Source organism: Varanus komodoensis, unplaced genomic scaffold (genome assembly GCF_004798865.1).
Source record: "Varanus komodoensis strain SLA01 unplaced genomic scaffold, ASM479886v1 scaffold115, whole genome shotgun sequence".
NCBI lineage: Eukaryota > Metazoa > Chordata > Lepidosauria > Squamata > Varanidae > Varanus > Varanus komodoensis.
Genome location: NW_025335330.1, coordinates 835,637 through 854,515, shown reverse-complemented (window position 1 = coordinate 854,515; position 18,879 = coordinate 835,637). Strand labels below are relative to the sequence as shown.

Below are 18,879 nucleotides of genomic sequence, written 5' to 3'. Positions count from 1 at the left end.
GGGGCGCTTGCTCATTTCTCCCACCGCCATCCACCTTGCCTGCTGTGCCAGCGCCTCCGAATTCTGACTCCCAGAATTCTCCCTCCCTCAGGCAATCCCTGTCCCTGGCTTGCCTCCCACTGGGGAGCCAGGCTTGGGCAGAGCAAACGCGCCCCCCACACACCTTGCGCAGGCGACACGCGTCCTGGCCTCTGCCTGCCTCGCTCAGTTCAGTGCCTCGTCCACTGCCTCCGCCACCGCAGGAACACCCCCCGCGCACGCGCCCTCAGCCCCGCACTCCTTCTGGCCGACTCCTCTCCCACCCACGCCAGCCCACCTGGCACGAGGTGCAGCTCCAAAAGGCCGGCCGGCTGTGCGGGAGGAGGCGCGGGAGCACACAGCAGAAAGAAAGGGTGCAGGCAAAGGCGGGAGCTACAAGGGGAAAATCCCCTCGGTCGTGTGTAGCGATCCAGGAGTGGGTAGAAGTAAGGTGGGAGAAAGCAAGCTTTAGTGAGAGAACGTATTTGAACAGGGAGAAAGGGAAGCTGGAAGGAAGAGCAGGAAAAAATGGTGAATAGAAAAAAACTGATGCAAAAGCTGGTCCAATCAGGTGATGCAGCAGCTAGTGCAGCTGGAAAGAAAGTGAGGAAGTGGGCAGGACCCCCCGCTTACCCCAGGACCTGGAAGGGGCAGGGGGCACCCACCCACATCGTGACGTTGTGCTATGGAAGTTTCTCTCTGATCCAGCCCTTGTGCAATGCAGCAAAGGCCACGTGTGTGATGCAGAGACCACAACGAAGAAATGCGAGGGTGCGACAAGGAAGAAAACAAAGCGGGGGGGGGGGGGCGCTAAAGGGAAAAATGAAGAAGTCAGGGCCTTCCCCCACCAAACTGCTGTGAGCTCTCCCCGCTTGCTCACTCTGATCGCTCACACTCTGGTTGCTTGTGCCTAATACTCCCTGGACCAGTGGGGGCCCGCGTGTTCCTCTCCTCTGTTCAGCCAGGAGTCAAAAAATCGAAGGTTGACTCCATTCTGGGAACCAGAGCCAAGTTCGATGTTCTGCGCAGCGCTGCGAAACTTCTGGCAGCTCTCCCACCGCGCCTTCCCCGCCACCAGGATAACACAAAAGTGATGCTACGGCAGGCCTCTGGTGGCCTCTGTCCTGCCCTCCCCCCGACCCCGTGGTAAAGCGCAGCTGAGCTGCCCCCATTCCTGCCCTGGAAGGGATGCCGGCTAGGCAGGATTCCCCGCCTCCAACATTCCTGGAAGTTGGGAGGAGAGGAGTAACAAGCCTTCTGCAGGGAGCTCGGAGCTGAGCAAGGCCAGGACAAGCCAGCCGCCTCACTCCTTGGGGTACTCCGAGTGGCAAAGGGGCAGACCAAGCACAAGGCGAGTTGTGCTTCCAGCCTGGAGACCCACCCACGGACCAAGGAGCCAAGGCCCGTGCCTAACCCATAAGGAAAGGTACACATGCAGCCCTTGGGAGAAAGAGGTCCTGCCATTCTGGGTTGAATACCACACCACTTCTACAAATCTCCTGGTGCCCAGCGCCCCTCCCGGCCACTCCCTTGCTTGCTGCTCCCAGGGTGCTCATGCATCCAGACTCTTGCCGATCTTGTACTTAACAGTCCATGCAGAATTGTCATTAGTCTTTCTCTGTGGCTGCATTTTTAGCCATAGTTTCCACTGTGAAAGTATTCTTTATAAATGGGAGGGCAAGACACAAGAATTCTGTGATACATTCTTACACAAGGCCAACACAAGCAGCAAACAGAAAACATTTTTTTGTTTGTTTCTGTCTTCAGGAAGTGTTCGATAAGCAAAATGTTAAGCACAAATAAACTTACAGTTAGTGATGTCTGGAGAGGTATAGCTGTCATTCATAAACATGCTTGTGGGCTTTGCAACTTTCAGATAAACAAAATCGGAGGTATTTTTTAAGGCAGTCACGGCTTCTTCATGTGTAACTTCTTCTAAGCAGACACTGTTCACCTGGACAGGAAGGGAAGGGATAGACTAAATGTGCGAATTCCTGAATAAGATGGGGCATTTCCAAGAGCTGCTGGTGCACACCCCCCAGTGGGTACGTAAACTCGGCGGCTGCGCCGGCTGGCGAAAGCACACTCAGTGGGCAGCTTCAGCCGCCCCCCCACCCCGCCCCCCCCGGAGCAGTTTTAGCCTTCCGGGAACAGGCGTGCGCGCAGCCACACTCCTCGGCAGGAAGCCCGTGCGGCATGAACGGCGCCTTCCTGCCCGGCTGCAGCAGCACAACTGGGGCTGTATAATCTAGCAGGCATACGAGCACTTGCAACATTTGAAGAGTACTGTACTAAAGAATTTAATAAAAGGGGGGTTAGTCTCACTTATCTATAAAACAATTATTGAAACTGAATGCAGTAGTAAAATTGGAGCGAATATGACTTGGGAAAAACCTAAGTATTCTTAACGTCAGCAGAGTCATGGGCAAGAGTATGATTTAAGCCGAAACCCTTTCAGTCAGTGTCAGCTGGATCCAAAAATGGTTTTAAAGACAGTCTACGGAAGGCATTCGTGCCTCACAAAATTACATAAAATTAATAATCCATTACCAGATATGTGCTGGAGAAAATGTGGCTTACAGGGTTAACTTAAGTATATGGGGTTATTCTGTCCAGAAATCAAAACTCTTTGGCATGGAATGGTTGAATAAACTAATACAACAGATACTAATCTCTGATGAAACTATTACTTTTCATCCTTTACTGGGGGATATCGGGGCTCCATTGTGAAGAACGGCAGGCGATGCTTTAGGGAGCTGCGAGAGCTGAGATTCTAAGGGTTGGAAAGAGACCCACGGGCACACAATAGAGAGATACCTGGACAGGATATGGATAGTGGCCTTGATGGAAAAGCCAACTTCCTGCTTCCATTTGGCTCGGTGGGAAATGCCAGGGTACCTTTCTCCGTATATTCCTTCCTGTCCACTTCGGTCCTCTTTGGAAGTCCTCCCCCGGGCGCCCTCCCCTCGTGAGATCCAGGGCAAGGGCATTCTCAGCAGCAGCGCCCAGACTCTGGAATTCACTCCCCAGGGATAGCACCTGGCTGGCGCCTACTCTTCTTTCTTTTAGGCGCCAGATGGAAACTTTTATTGAAACACGTTTTTGGTTGATTTTATTTAATTTCATTTCATACTTTTGTTATGGATTTTTAAAATCTTATTTTGGTTAATTTGTTGGTTGTTTATTGAAGTTTGTGAATACATTTATTTGAGGTGCTCTATCATTTTTCTTTTATCTGATTAATAATTGTTTTATTGTAATTTATGTATGTTTTTATCCTTCTAGCATTGTAAGCCACCTAGAGGAACTTTTGGATTATGGGACAGGACAGGACGGGATGGGAAGATCATTTTGTTAGAACTTGAGATCCATTCTTGAAATATTCTGAGAGATGGACATCCAGCTGATCCCCTGGATTTCTGGACTAGTAGGTTGCAATAGCACAGAAACAGACCTTTTAATAGCTGATTGTTTTAATGTCAATATTAATTATGTGACTGCGCTGTGTATATATTGTAATACATGCTAAGATGCACAGGCTCCAGCAGACTCATGGGGCCTGATTTTTGAGGCCATGGAGAAATGGGTGAGTGGAGGGGTTAGAGAAGGTAGAAAGTCCCTGGATCAATGCATGGAAGGATGAGATTGTGGGCACGCAGACGTGGATGGAGGCTTCCTTGAGGCTACATTTGAACAGAGAACTCAAGAAGAGCAGTGCTTCCTGCATCAAGCACTTGGCCAGCTCAAAGCCACGCCACACGGCAGTCAGGGAAGGCCTCCCGCTAGGTGTGGGCACAGTCCCTCGTGGCAGGTTTCCGAACTACCCTCCAGTAGGGGCTGGAAGTTTGTGGGCAAGTCGTTTGCTTGAAGTGAGGGCTAGATGCTCCCGGCTGAGAGGTGACGGTGCCTTTGCGACGGCTGCTCTGGGCTGGGCTCCTGATCTGAGCCCTGCCCTGCCCTGCCCTGCCCTGCGCCTTGACTCCTGCCAGCTCCTTTCTTTCCTCTGGCTTTCCACCTGACCCTGACCTTCCAGGTATCTGTCCCGCGTCCTCACCCTGCTCCTGGCTCTGTTCCTTATTAAAATTATTCATCTAATGTGCATTTAGCAATAATTTTTCTGGGATGTACCAATTTATGCTCAGTTTCCCAACACAGAATCACAGAACAATAGGGTTGGAAGGCATCAAGAAGGCCATCAGGTCCAACTCCCTGATGCTGCAGGATGTACACTATTCCACGCCGATGGCTGTCCAGTTTTTTTAAATGCCTCTAGTGTGGGAGAGCCCCTCCCCCCTCTCCAGGCAGCTGGTTCTGCTGTCATACTGCTCTGATTTACCCCAACCTGCACGAGGCATGAAATGCCTGACAGCCTAGGCCATGTACAATGGTCAGTGCTGATCTTCTGGGTCCAGAAAGAAAAGATGGACATCTGACTCAGCTGCGTGAGAAGCGAGTAGCCTTTGAAGTTTTTTTCTGTAAGGAAGGGCAGCTTTCTTACCCGCAACTGCCGTTCCTTGAGTGGCCGTCTGCTTGGGGAAGATTCCAAAGCCGATTCATTAGTGTTCAGTGGTAGCCAGGACCCGTCACATCTAGCGTGAGGGGCAGAGTTCCCACCACAAACTCAGTTCGGAAAAATGAGACCGCCAACCACATGTAGATAAGAGATGTGTTAATGCTGCATCAGAGGGAAAAAATGACACCAGGGAGAGGGTGGGTGGGCATGTGTGGATGCACAGATGGCCACTCCAAGAATGACAGTCACAGGTAGGACACCCTGTCCTCATTCTTCGTGGTCTCCGTGCATCACACGTGTGGGCGACTGGCAAGCTTACCTCAAAGAGGACGGCCGTGTTGCTGAGGAGGGAGAGGAGGGAGGAGAGGACAGCTCTAGCGAGGGCGCAATCCTCTCCAGGGTCTCAGCTCTACCAAAGGCACAGTCCTCTCCAGCTGCGCTGCAGAGGTCAGTGAGAGACACTCCTGCATACAAGGCTGCAGCGGTAGCACTTGCCCTAGTAGCATGTACTCTAACGGAGCCGGAGAGTTCATCGGCTAGAGATACAGCATGAACTATCCAGTTAGAGTCTTTGGGGGGAGGTAGGAGCTCCCTGGTGTGGGACACCATATGCAATCGTCTCTGCAATTGTCAGAGTTTTGGGTTTATAAATGGCTAATGCCCTACAGACATCCAGAACGGAGGGCTAGCTCTTCCAGCTTGGAAGGGTTTTGAAGGAAAGATAGGAGGATAATCATCTGGCTGGTGTAGGACTCTGAGTGGCAATGGACAGGTAAAACAGTACGAAATGCTCTATTACAGATGGAGGGGAACCCTGCAGCGCTGTTCCCCCGTGTTTTGCCAAGCCCAGGGAGCGGTGCTGGGAGGGTGGTATCAGCACGAGGAGAGTACCAATAGGATCCAACTGGGCTCCCCCCATGGGGTCTTCCATGTCTAGTCAACTAAGCCCCGGGTTCTCGGTAGCACTCCACCTCGACATCCTGGCAACGGGGGGAGTTGACAAGGTCTAGAAGGCCAGATCCTGAAGGTGAAGCTCAAATGCTCTGGCCACCTAATGAGAAGGAAGGACTCCCTGGAGAAGAGCCTGATGCTGGGAACAATTGATGGCAAAAGAAGGAGAGGACGGCAGAGGATGAGGTGGCTGGATGGAGTCACTGGGGCAGTCGGCGTGAGCTTGAGTGGACTCCGGGGGATGGAGGAGGACAGGAGGGCCCGGAGGAGTGCTGTCTGTGGGGACGCAATCGGTCAGACACGACTTTGCGACTAACAAGAACAATGCTCCTTATCAGAGACTGAGAGTGGTAACGGCATCCATCCGGTTGGGTAGAAAGGAGAACACTCAGGATAGAAGACGCAGGGGAGTCGCACCTCCGTGCTGAGGCAGGGGCTGGTTGCAGCAGTATTGTGGGCGACGGGTCTCGATTTCTGCCTCTGAAACTGAGGTACTTTGTGGAGGCGGCAACGGAGGTTCCTGAGCCGGTCCCAGTGCCGGGATGAAAGGGTGGCCTGGGTCTTGCGTGGGTGCCGTGTCTTCAGTGCACGGGAGGCCAGTGACAGGGGGCATCCGAGCATTCTGGGAGCACTGGCCACCTTCTTTCTCTTTGGTAAGGCTGGGCATTTCCCTTTTTCGTCCTTCTCAGGTGTCTTATTCTTAGTGGATATTTCAGCCAGCCGTTTGTCCAGATTAGCCGAGGAAGGTGCACCTGAAGTGGATGGTTGGGTGTTGTCCGCGGGGGGGGGGGGGCAGCTTTTAGGCGGGCTGCCCAATGTTTTCTCGCCTGTTTAGTGAATGCCTGGCAATGACAGCAGGCGACGAAAACATATGTTTCTCCCAGGCAAAAAAGATCCGGGGAACAGCCGTTGGCAGGCGGCAGGTTGCTGCCACATGCTGCACATGGTGGAACGGGGCCTTCAGCGCTTTTTTGCCTAACCAATGAAGGCAGGGGAGCCAAAGCGGGGGTGGGAGGGGGGCAGCAGTAATAATATCCATGTTCTTTTCCTAGTGAGAAGACAATGAAGGAGGAGAAAAACCTAGAGACGATATGATTCTGAGGAAGGGCAAAGGCCAAAAAGTCCACGAGGTAAGTAGAGAAGAACTTCCCGAGGCACTCATGACAGCAGTCGAAGAGAACTGGGATCTCCGGGGGAGCCCCGTCCCCGTCCCCAGCTGTGGATAGGGGCCGGGCTCCCCCCCCCCGAACACTAATTAATCAGCCTTGGAATCTTCCCGAAGCAGCTCCACACACACACACACACGTGCGCAGAGCTCACGTGCCCGACGCACAGTGCCCCCAAAGAGAACGCGGGATCTGCAGCCACAGGCCAGGGGGAGGCTCGAGGGGCACGAAGGGGTGGGGGTTTCACAGGGTGCCTGCAGCCCAGAAATGCCCATCAAGTCCCACAAGTGCCACTCCAAGCGGCAAGTTCCACCAAGACTGGCAAGAGCACGTTCTCTGGACTATCAAGAGTCGTGCAAAGGACGCAAAGGGAATGTGTGGTTCCAACTTACAGCCATGAGCTTGTCTCCAATCTGGAGCTTGCCGTCCTTATGCGCTGCGCCGCCTTCGATGATTTTGGTGACGTAGATGCCGTTGTCCCCGGGAATGTGCTGGTTCCCAACGCCACCAGCAATGCTGAACCCGAGACCTGCTTCAAGAGAGCGGCAGTGAGGTGCTGCACTTTCGCCACGCCTGCTTGCCGGGAAGCCCTGGCCACGCACGAGGGCCGCGCTGGCACAGCCTCTGGACGTGACACCTGTGCCCACACAGTGACTCGCCATGGCAAGGGCCTCCTGGAGAACTGCCACCTGGCGAGGAGGGGGAACACACCGGGGCCCAGAGACGCATCGGTGGCGTTGCAGCGAGAGGGACCGCCCTCCAGCGGGGCTCCCATTCGACAACACAAACCTTTGGGGCCTTTCACGAGCTTCAGTTCCACGATTTTTTCCGTCACTTGCTTCCTTCTTTTGATGTACAGTCGCACCATGGAGCCCGCCTCCTTCAAGGCTTCCACAGCCTTGCTGTGCGTCACCTCACGGACATCCACGTCATTCACACGCAAAATACAGTCGTTCACTCTGCACACAGGGAGCAAAGATTCCCCTGAGCAGGATTCAGACGTCTCCAGGCCCCGCCATGCATAGCGATCCCAACTGGCCACCCAACATTCCAAGCCACCCGGCAAGCAGGAAAGGCTCCTTTGGGCCTGTAACGCACCTGAACCCTAAAAAGAGCAGGCCTGGGGCTCCAGCCCTTTAAAAGGCCGGCCTCGCTCGGCACGAGAGCCCAGTCGCTTGCAACAGTCCAACAGGCCGTGGTCAGAGCCGCCCCGGTCCTGGCCGTCTCTTCCGCAGAGCTGAGGAGCTTCCCTTTCCGCCACTGAGATGGCGCGAGGGCCACGCACCCCGCACGCCCGCAGCGCCCCTCATCAGGCCGTGCTGCGGGCAAGAGCAGCAACGGGCCTGCACTTGGCTTCCAGGCAGAGCGGGAACCCGGCCGTCCAGGCAGGGAGACGCCATACTACCCCTGCACCTCACTGTTTCTTAACACTCGTGCAAATCGTAGCATCAGGACCGTTCCAGGAACCACGTCTTTCAATCGCACAGAATGCTGCACGCGTGCGCCTAATGCCTCAAGTCCGAAAGCTGTAAGAGCCAATCACTCCCTTTGTCCTTTGGACTCTGCTGTCCTACCTGCACCCAGCGGGCTGGGATCCTGCGTGTGCCGAGGCTTGCCCCCAGGCGTTTTGTGAGTCGAGCTAGCTCCGGCTACCACTCAGTAACAAATCATCTCCTTCGGAAACCGGGGCTGGCGTATCGCTCTCGGGGAATCCCCAAACCCCTAGTGCCCACGGCCAGGGCAGCGCACGGTCCACCTGCACAGCACAGCGAATCCCTGCCTGCAGGGAGGGCCTGCACATGCCAGTCCAGGCCTGCAGCTCAGGGAAGGCTCCGCCTTGTCCAGGGAGCCTCTTACCATCGGCCAGTGCTCTCTCCTCTTCCCCTCACTCACACGCACTTGCCTTCTCCCCGCCGGCCAGCCAGGATCACTGTTCGCGCATCCCCACACCACACCCAAAGCACCGTTTGCTTTTCCTCCACCCACAGCGGCCACGACATTGAAACACAGAAACAACGTGAGTCAGGAGGAGCCTCTCAGGCCATCTAGTCTGACCCCCGGCTCCAGTCGCCTCCGCATATGTAATCCCCAATATGTGGCTGTCCAATCTTTCCTTGAATGCCCCCACGCGTGGGGCTTCCTTCCACCATTATGGAATCCGTGCTGCGTGGCCGCCAACCTCCCACCCCTATCCAGGGTTTCTAGAGCTTTCCCTCTTATGAGCCTTTCCATTGTCTTTCCCAGAGTGGACATGAGGCGAACTGGCCTGCAGTTCCCCATATCCCCTCCACTACCCTTTCTGAAGACTGGAATCACTGATGCCAACCTTCAGTCCCCCGGAACTTCTCCCGTTTTTTACAAGGCCTCAAAAAAGAAGGCCAGCGGATGCAAGAGGACCCCCGCCCAGAGTACCCATCAGGGCCTGGCACCTTTGTAGCATCCAGGACCCTGAGGAGCGCCTCGACCTCTAGGGAGGTGGCTCCAATCTGTGACCTCATAACCCCAACTTCATCTAGCCCACCAGGTAGGTCCCCCCAAACCTGCTTTGGGGAGAACACGGAAGCAAAATAATCATTTAACTCCTGTGCCTGTTCCCTTCTATCAGTTACCAGATTCCCTCCCTCCCTCCCTCGTGCTCCCCCCACCTGTCTCTCCTTCCTCTTTACATTCTATTTACATGACATTAGCATCAGAACCGCATGCCCCAGACAGGGTCCTCTTTTCAGGACAGCTGACAAAAGGGGCAGGAGACGTCAGCAAAGCGTGAGCAAGTGGGGCCGACGTACCGCAATCTTCCATCTTGTGCAGCGGCCCCCCCTGGGATGATCTTGGTGATGAAGATACTCGAGTCATCCTCAATGTGCGGATTGTCTGTGCCTCCCGCAATGCTAAAGCCGAGTCCTGAGTTTCCCTGAAAAACAGACACCTGCTGCCTCGAGAGTTCACTGCACCAAAAGGAAGAACTGCTTTTACATGCCGTTTCTAGCCACAGCTGGGGCAAACGCGACCTCGAGCTGCTGAATGGTCCCGGCATCCATGCCTGCATCTGGCAGAAGCGCAACTAAAGCAGGTGCACGCTCTCACGCAGCTGTCCTCCTGCCGCCGCGCGTAAGGTCGTTCGCGCCCGGGGGATTCGCGCACCGAGGGGGCTTCTGTGGGCGTCGCTGCTCCAGCCTGGCGGTCCAAGGCCGGAGCCAGGGCGGGGGGGCTGCCGTGGCCGGGGACACGGGCGGGGGGCTGCCGTGGCCGGGGACACGGGCGGGGGGCTGCCTCGCGAAGCACTCGCTCCTGCCGTCTTACAAGTGCCAGTCCCACCAAGTGGCTGAAGGCAGCAGGGAAGCGGGAGCCATGGGCGGAAGCTGAGGCCTCCTCCAGCACCCCAAAAGCAGCCAGAAGCATGTGGGGGGGGGGCTTTAGTCTGCCCCTCCCCCCAGGGATCATGTGCGGCCAGTGGCCCACCAGCCAGCGGCACGGGAGGAGCCTCTCCAAGCAGCAGCCCACCAGTTCCAAGCTCGCTTGTGGGCGAGTCAGCCTCTGCACCTCCCTGGCGCGGCCCTGCGGCCCTTCACCCCGCACCCTCGTCTTTGAGGGTTGGCCACTGATCTGCCCTCGCTGCTTCCAGTCCAAGGCTTCAGCTTCCCAGGAAACTAGGCTGAGCTAGAGGCACAGCGGCTCAGAGTAGCTCTGGATTCCTGCATCAGGAGGGGCAGTTCCACAAGGGCTGGCGGGAGGCAGCGGACCCTGTCCCAGTGGCGGAGGCGGCAGGCCGCTCCCAGGGACATCAGCTGAAGCTGCCCCAGCCACTCGAAGGGGACTCAGCCGGAGCAGGCAGCGGCCCCGCCGGCGAGCGGGCGCTCGGCCCCGCCAGGCAAGTGCACCGGATTCTTCCGAGCCACACAGAACCGACAGCAGGGGCCACGAGAGGGAAAAAATGCAAATTCGTCTGTTCACGGAGGCTGCAGGTGTGGAGAATGAGCAAATTAAAAGACTGGGAGAACAACTACTTACCCTTTCCAGAGTAATTTCTTCATATTCATAGTCTGCGTCTGTGCCATTGACCTAAGCAAACATGAGAACCTGGTCACGGGGGGTATGCACAACGCCTGTTGCCAACGATCCAGCAGACGGCTGTCCTCAACCATTTCCTCCCATGGGGCTCGCGTTCCATGGAAAAGGCCAGCCCACGCGTGCCGCAAGACAGACCTCCCCGACCCTCAGGGCCTCCCAAGACTAGCCCTGCCCAGCAGCAGCTCCATGCCTTCCCCAGTGGTTGCCGCCCGGAAAAGGCCGCCATGCCAGCAAAAGGGCAACGACTCCACGGGGATACCCTGGGGGGCGGTCCTCAAACTTTTTCAACAGGGGCCAGTGTGGGGCACACGCAGCAGCGGCTTCATTTTCTCCGAGCGAGTCCAGAACGATCTCTGTGAGTCCAAACCTCTGAGGTGGTCCAGATAAATGGGCATGGTGGGCCGGGTTTGGCCCATGGCTGTAGTTTGAGGACCCACCCCCTAAGGAAAGAATGAGGTGCCCACGATTACTTCTGGTTTCGGAAAAAAACATTTCCTCTCGACAGCAGGGAGGAAATGTTGGTCCCCAAGGAAAAAAAAAGCATGGCATGCCAGGATAAGTTTATTCTTTTAATGCCAATTAACAGTATTTCTGGAATGATTCACATAACCTGATTTGCCCAGAAATCTTACATTGTCACTAACATTCCCATGTGACAGATAGGGAAACAAGTACTGCCTCATTTTCAGCTCCCAGTAATAAGGGCTTTCTGGAAAATCCAGTATTTTGCGTTGTTGTTGTTGTAATACAATGCATTTACACGTCATCTTAAGGAGCCACGGTGGCCCTCTCACACCATCTGAACCTGGGAAGGGTGGCTTTTTGAATAGCAACCCCCCACAATAAACCCGCTAGGCTCACAGCATGAGAAGCCACGGGGGGGGGGGGGGGGCACGAGCTGACACCCACGGCTATCATAGTCCATCGTGGCTTGTTGTGGTGATCATACACACCAGTCCAGCTTGTGACCCAGTTTAGCCAGCCTGACAGAAACTGGCCTGCAGCCAGTGGGTTCCGGGCAGCTTGCGACCTGTAGCAACAGCCGCGCTCGCAGGCCTGCATGACAGGGCCTGCCATTCCCGCAAGGGCACCTTCAGACAGAGGTACTTGCAACCTCGGGGCTTTCGACGGCCATTTGACAGGCAAACGTGATTGTGATGCTGCTAAGAATGGGCATAAGGTTAAGCATCCATGGCTCCGTGGGGTTTCAGCCTCATTCACAGAGCAGAAGTGGGCAGCGTGTGACTCCCTGCGCATTTCAGTCTAAGACCCCCATGGGCCTCACCAACAGTCAGGGAGCAGAGACAGGCGGAGCTGCAGGCCAAGACGACCGGAAGGCCGCGAGTTACCCATGCTTGGCACAAGAGGATGGGACACTCACACTGCTTCACCTGATGGAGTGATAAAATCACACCCTCTGCCTAGCAGGCCCCCCTTACAAGGTACACTAAGAACCCTAACATTTCACATACAAGCTGAGCAACAAAGCCATGCAATTAACTGGCATTCAACGTGAGCAGAATAGTAAACATTTCCATTTCAACCAAGGGTGTGGACCAAAAGCCGCGACTCCATCCCATCCGTATCCCAGCTGGCTGGTCTCATCTGCCAACCTGCCCTCATAACAAGGAGGTCCCCTCACAATAAACTTCTCGATGGAAGTACCGGAATGGAGTGGGCAACGTGTAAGAAAACGGACAGATGAGCTGGAAAGCAGGCACAGGCGAAAGGGAAATCATGCACCTGCGTACTTGTGAAGGCCAGAAAAGGGCAGTTACGAATGAAGCGCACGATTGCAAGGGCGCTGTGGTAAGAGAGCGATGCTGCTGCCGGGAGGAGGGCGTGCGGCGCAAGGGAGCTTGCAATGCATGCCTGGAGGGGGCCGGAGGACCGGCGGGGTCAGGGGGGGGAGCGACACGCCGAACTGATGTGCGCCCACTCTCCATCGGGAGCACCGAGGGTCGTTCGGCGAGCGACAACTCCACCTCAGCTCTTCCTTTTAGTGGTCTGGCATGACATGCAAAGCGGCCTGGAAGTCTTAGCATTGCTCAAGGACATACAGGAGAAACTTACGTAAGTTGGTGCCTCCGCAGTTTCCGTGTTCACCACAACTGGAGGAGGGTTTGCCTTGAGATTCAAAACAGAAAGGTGCACATTAGAAGCAGCACCTGAGGGACAGTCACCGGCCCAAACTCCTGGCTGGCATATTGACCACAGCTCGCTTTAAAGGGACCAGCACTGCTCTGCGAGACTTGCAAGCTGCCTGTTCGTAAAGATGAATAAGCAACACCCAGTGAAAGAAGCCACCAATTACTCTGACGTTTGATTACATGTCGGTTAACAAACTGTTAATTCATTTGAAAGCCAGATTCTTGCTGATCATATCCAGAAATCTTTCCAAACCTGTGAATGCCTTTGTGTAAGACTCAAGCTATGTGTTACGTTGAAGATACAGCTAGTACAGGAAACTTAGCCCAGATTGGTCTGTTACCGAACCGGGGGGGGGGGGGGGAGACATATCTGCAATGTCCATTGTAAAACAGTGATCAGATTTTGGCAATGAAACGTGCAGCCGCAGGATTCCCGATCTGGATGGGGACCACAGCAGGAGGCAGCAGGTTAAAAAACACACCGAACCCCCACGGAAGGGACCTGACTAGGGGCCTGCTCCTATTTTCTAGGATGAAAGAAAGAAGTGGTATCTTCAAATTAACCTGTGGCTTTGCTGAGCGTGAAAACCATTTGGGGCCCAAGGCAAGCCCAAACATCCTCGGACCAGGCCAGCACCAAGCCCCCAGGGCACGGAAGGGGCTTCTCCAGGAGGTAGCTCAGGCCCCATCACTGAGGGTGTTCAAGGACAGGCTGGATGTTCACATGGTGGGCATGTAGCGAGCAGAGCCAGCTGGAGCCGGGGGTCAGACTAGATGGCCCGGGGACCCCTTCTGCCTCGCTCGGTTTGCATGCTTCTGTGTGTGAAGCAAGGCTGGGGAAAGTCCAAGCCAACGCAGGCCAGTTTAGGGTACTAAGTATGATGGGACTTCGGAAGCCTCCAGGCCCCTTGGGAGGACCTGCCTCGCCCACGGTCCACCTGCTGGTGCACAGGGCCTGGGCCATCAAATGCACCTCATCGGCCTCGTGCGATCCTGGGCCGGGCGGTGTGGCCGCAACAACTGTTCGCTCCGCGTGCCCTGCACCCGCGAGAGCATCCGCCAAGCCTGGCAGGCTCCAGGGAGCTGCTGCGACTTGATGGAAGGCCGAGACAGTCACTCCGAATCCGACCCCCGTGCTGCCTGTGTGCGTGTGCGACATCCCCGCCACAACTCACACAACAGCTCGTAGAATACGCACTCATGTTGCAATAAAACCACCATGTAAACCAGCAGTTTAAAACCAAGGCTGAAATAAGGAAAATAACTACTGGATAAATACCATTACGTTTTAAACAATGTGAAATTATGTAAAAGCAGCAGACACCGCTGTTACAAAGAAAGCCACCTGGAAAACCTCAGTCTTTTCTTACGCATAGCATAGCTACACATCAAGCCAGCATGCAGAGTCACCTTTGCTAGGCTGGCAAGGTGCTGGTCCGGTTGGCTGGGTGCCCCCACATGGAAGCAGAGCAGGGGATGGGCTCCACGGCCTTCTAGGCCTTTTCCAGCTCAGCTCAAAGCCACAGTAGTGGCACACCGGCAAGGTCAGCAGCCACACGAGAAGGTAAGTGTGATTTTCAGATCTACTTACTTATAGATTAAATCACCCCATATGCGCATCTGAAACTCATGTTGTTGCCAAAAGACAAAATAAGGCCCTTGTAACTTGCATTCTTACAGCCTTGTTCAATCAGAGTCCATATTCACACTAAATTCAAACTTGGAAAGGGGAAGGCAAAGGAATCCATCTGGATGCCACACTCGGCGTCTGAGATGTTTCTCCAAAGGCTTTCTCCAAGGGAGGCTCAGATGGTGGCAGCACGCAGAGCCTTCTCTGAGGCGGCCCTCAAATTAAGGCATGGCCTCCCCAGGGAGGCCCAAGGGGCACCAGCTTTGCTACCGTTCCGGCGTCAGGTGAATGACATCTCTCTGCTGAGGTATCTACCAGCTCCACATGGCACATGGAGCTGGCGGTGGGGGGTGTTGTCAGCTGTGTATAGCAGGCCTAGCAGCACGGCCTGGTTTTAGTTGTTAAAATCTGGTTTAAAATGTCCAATGTAATTTTATGTCTTTTCCTATTTGTTTTTATATTTTTATTGTATTTAGTGACAGTTGTGCAATGCCCAGAAAACTTGCCTGTTGTCTGATAAAGCTGCAAAATGAATACATGCTTCTATGCAGCCTTTCCAGTAGCTGTCACATCTGCCTGCCAAGCCAGCAAGCGCTTCACACCCTTACCCGGCCTTCCACAGGCACAAGGCAGTCTTCCGCCCAGGTCCGGCCATCAGGCCCAAGGTCACTTCCTCCTCCCACATAAACCAGGACATCATCCTCCCAGCCTTGCAGGATCGACGGGCAGCTGGCGGGAGCCAGGGCCCCGGCACGGGCTCACATGGCCCCTCATCATCCACCCACCCACCCATCGCATTTATATGCCACCTGAGGACTCTCTGACTCACAAGAAACAACATCATAACATAAATGTAATAAACAGAACGGCACATAAAATCCAACTAACATAAAATGAGAAAAACGGAGGATAAAGAACAATAATATAAGCAACAATAAAGCCAGCAGCGAAAACCAAATAAAAGCATGAATCTAAGAACAAGGGCTGAATAAAACGGTCTTCACTTGGCAGTGGGAATGGGGCGATGAGGGTGCCAGTCACACCCTTCCAGAAGAGAGTTCCAAGGATGTGGGGCAGTTACAGAGAAGGCCCTTCCTCCAGCCAATCCCGCCCTCCCCACTGGCGGTTTCGCAGCCTTCACCGCCTCGTGGCCCTCACAGGTCGAAGGGCGGTCTGGGCCCTGTTTGGACCAGTCGGCCACCCAGAGGGCCCTGCTCCACCATCTGGCCTTCAGCCAACCTGCCCACTGACAGCAGATCCGCTTCTTGAAGCCTGGCAAGGGGCGCAGGTCTCCACGACGCACTCCTGGCCAAGGCAGAGAGACGCAGAGATGACCCTGCTGGGTGGCAGGCCGGCCTCGCAGGAGGCACACTCACGGGAGGCTGCCGGCGCCACCGTGCCAGGGGGAGCAGCAGGAGAGGGGAGGGGAGGGGAGAGCGCAGGTTGGGATCTCGGGGAAACACCGGGAGACACAGGCAGCAATGCATGCTGGGGGCGGGGCACTGTAGAAAAGTGTGCGAGTGGGCCGGTGGGTAGCTGAGCGGAAGCAAGAGGGCACGAGAGATGCAAGGCCAGGCGAGGAGGAGCAAACAGGGTGAGCACTTCATGGCAGAAACAGAGAGTGGAGCGATGCCAAGTTTCACCCACTGGCGACCAAAAACGAACTGCGGGAGTGCGCAGGAATGAGTGCCTCTCCTGCACCTCCTGGAGAGGCTCCCCCCAACTCAGCACACCCGGTCTAGGCCCTGTGCAGGCCCGTGTGCGCGACGCACAGAGACCACGGAGACGAATGGAGGTAGAAAGCCAGAGGCAGAGTGGCAGCTGTGCAGGTAATTCTACTGCGTCTTACGAGGGGAGACTGAGGCAGCTGGGTCTCCTCAGCCTGGAGAAAAGGAGGCTCCGAGGGGACCTGCTGGCAACATACAGGTAGGGGAGGGGGTGCCACACAGAGGTGGGTCAGGACCTTCTTTCCCCTGCGGTGGAGGGCAGGACGCGTTTCAGCGGGGCAAAGCTCAGGGAACCAAGATTTAGGGTGGATGCCAGGAAGTCCTTCCTGACGGTTAGGACCCCCAGGGCACGGGCACGGAAGGGCTGAAGCCCCAGTGGGGAGGGTGTTCAAGGACAGGCTGGGCATGCACATGGTAGGCATGTCATGAGCGGAGCCGGCTAGACCCCGGAGGCCCCTTCTGACTCACTCTGCTACTATGTTTCTGAAAAGAACATGGCAAAGGCTGTCAGGTCAGGAAGCAAGCTAATTAGACGGAGGTTACAGCTTATGCCAGAATGCTGAACCCTCCTCCACTCTTCCCCACCAAAGGGCAGAAGCTCCACCCTCAGGAAAGTCCCCACTGCTTGTGGGCCAGGCAGCGGAGCACCTGGACGCTACTCAGCCGGACTGCTCTCTGCAGCGGGCGGGGGAGGACGGGACTGCTCTGCACCAGCCTCTTGGCTTCTCTCTGCACCCGGACACATGCGTCTCCATGGGCCTTTGGCTCCGACCTACATGCGCTTCTGGCGCAGATGCCCGATTACAGCGCCACCACTCCTGCAAAAAGCAAGGTGGCGACGATCTTCCACAACATGCAGAAGCAAAACCCAAAATCACCAAGCAGGGCATGCATTAGCAGAAGCCACACTCTCACTCCGGACTGCAATTAGCATGCGAGTGAGAAAAAAGGAATAAAAACCTGTGACGTGGAAGATGGGATGAGTGTTGCCTCGACAGGGACAGGCTGGACACAGACAACAGGAGGAGGAGGAGGAGGAACCGCTTCTGCCTCCTACAAGCACCAAGGAAAAGAGGTCAGGGGCAGGTCTGGAGGGGACACGCAGCAGATGCCGGACCACTCACCCCGAGGAGGGCCTGGCCTCCATCTACTCGGCAGCTTGTGGGCACAACTAAGACATGAACCCCCTTTCTCCTCATCAGCTGAGGGGCGGCCACAGGAATTCCTTCCAAGCCGACGTGCGCTCCTCTCAGGATGGCAGCCATGTGGCCTTCACGCAATGGGCTGCCTGAGGCCACCGTTTTGGTCCAAGATCTGTTTAATATCCGCCGGGGTGCCTCGCACTTTGAACTTGATTCATTTCGGGAGGCCAACTGAACTCTGAATCGTTCCAAGTCCAAATCAGTTTTCCCCATTAGAAATAATGCAAAGTGAATTAATCTGTTCCCAGGCCCTAAACAATTCCCATTCTGATAAGCTTGTACTGCAAATACAGCCTCCTGAAACGAATAAATTTGAGGTTCTATACAAGGTGTGATCAAAAAATACAGCAAATGTCTAAATAAAAAAATTATTACAGTAAAAGATACATCGCCATGAACCCCCCTCCCAATAAGCCCCTCGCTCTGAACACCCCTGCCCCGCCGTTCCTGCCACTTCCTGAAGCAGCCCCGCACGTCCTCCCTCGCGAGTGCCTTTGGCTGCGCTGGCGTGGCTGCCTCGGTGTCCGGGGGGGGGGGGTGTGCAGGGCCCCAGATGGGTTGCAGTGCAGGCACAGGCAGCTCCTCCCCGCCACACACGAGGGACCGCCATTTCCACCTCCACTGCGGTGGGGGGAGGAGGAGCCGCTCCTCGGCCGGCTCTTCCCCACGCAGCAGGTCGCCGGAACGTCTTCACCGCCTTCGTGAGCAGCGGGAGCAGCACTCCCAGCACGCTCCTGTAGCTGCGGCTGCAACCCATCGGGGACCCCGCGCCAGCACTACCCCCCTTCGGGACATCGAGGCGGCCACGACGGCACGACTGAACGGGCAGCTTCGCGTCAGAAGCCCTGCACGGGACTGTACGTACAGCTTATTTGCCCTTTGACCTATGTCCCACCTTTCCTCCACGGCAGAACTCAGGTGGCTCTGGGCACCCCCAGATGCTCTCTCCTCCAAGTGCTGGCCAGACCCGCTGAGCTGCCTCACGTGCCTTCAAGGCATTCCCGGAGAATACCTGTCCCTTCACCATTCTCTGTGGGTCACAGCTCCCACATGGACTATGGTGGTCCCTTGCAGCAGATAAACTGAGAAGATGCCACTGCTGCCATCGGAGTCACTGTCAGGAGCTACTCACAAGCCAGGCCGCATGTCCGTGTCTCTTACAAAATCCTTCCTGGGCTATTCTACTCTCCCCTCCAGCGGGCTGAAGCAGAGCCACATGCTGTGGCCAGAATGAGAGGCGCGTTCGCCTTGCACCCCTCCATGGAGCCTGTCCAGCCCACCTTTCCTGCTTGTTCGGCAAGGTCTAGACCTTGGTGTTGAGCCAATTAGTCCCAAGAGTCATTCAGTGCAAGGAAGGGCCATAAAGACGCTTCGGAGCTCTGCAATCGTGGGAATCATTTGTTTCCTCTGTCAACAGAAGGAGATGCTCCTCTCTTCTTTTGACGGGGTAACAC

The 18,879-nt window shown here is 55.5% G+C and overlaps 1 protein-coding gene across 4 annotated transcripts in view; it reads right to left on the bottom strand.

The window, feature by feature from the left end:
* The window catches only part of DLG1 (discs large MAGUK scaffold protein 1), a 103,092-nt gene that overhangs the window by 34,466 nt on the left and 49,747 nt on the right, over positions 1–18,879 (bottom strand). For all 4 annotated transcript variants that reach the window (XM_044421154.1, XM_044421155.1, XM_044421157.1 and 1 more), the window contains 6 exons: positions 12,790–12,843; positions 10,657–10,707; positions 9,435–9,559; positions 7,438–7,607; positions 7,041–7,177; positions 1,828–1,972 (listed from right to left, as the gene is read on the bottom strand). In XM_044421154.1, coding sequence (XP_044277089.1) covers positions 1,828–1,972; positions 7,041–7,177; positions 7,438–7,607; positions 9,435–9,559; positions 10,657–10,707; positions 12,790–12,843 — 682 coding nt within the window. The remainder of the gene's footprint in view (positions 1–1,827; positions 1,973–7,040; positions 7,178–7,437; positions 7,608–9,434; positions 9,560–10,656; positions 10,708–12,789; positions 12,844–18,879) is intronic.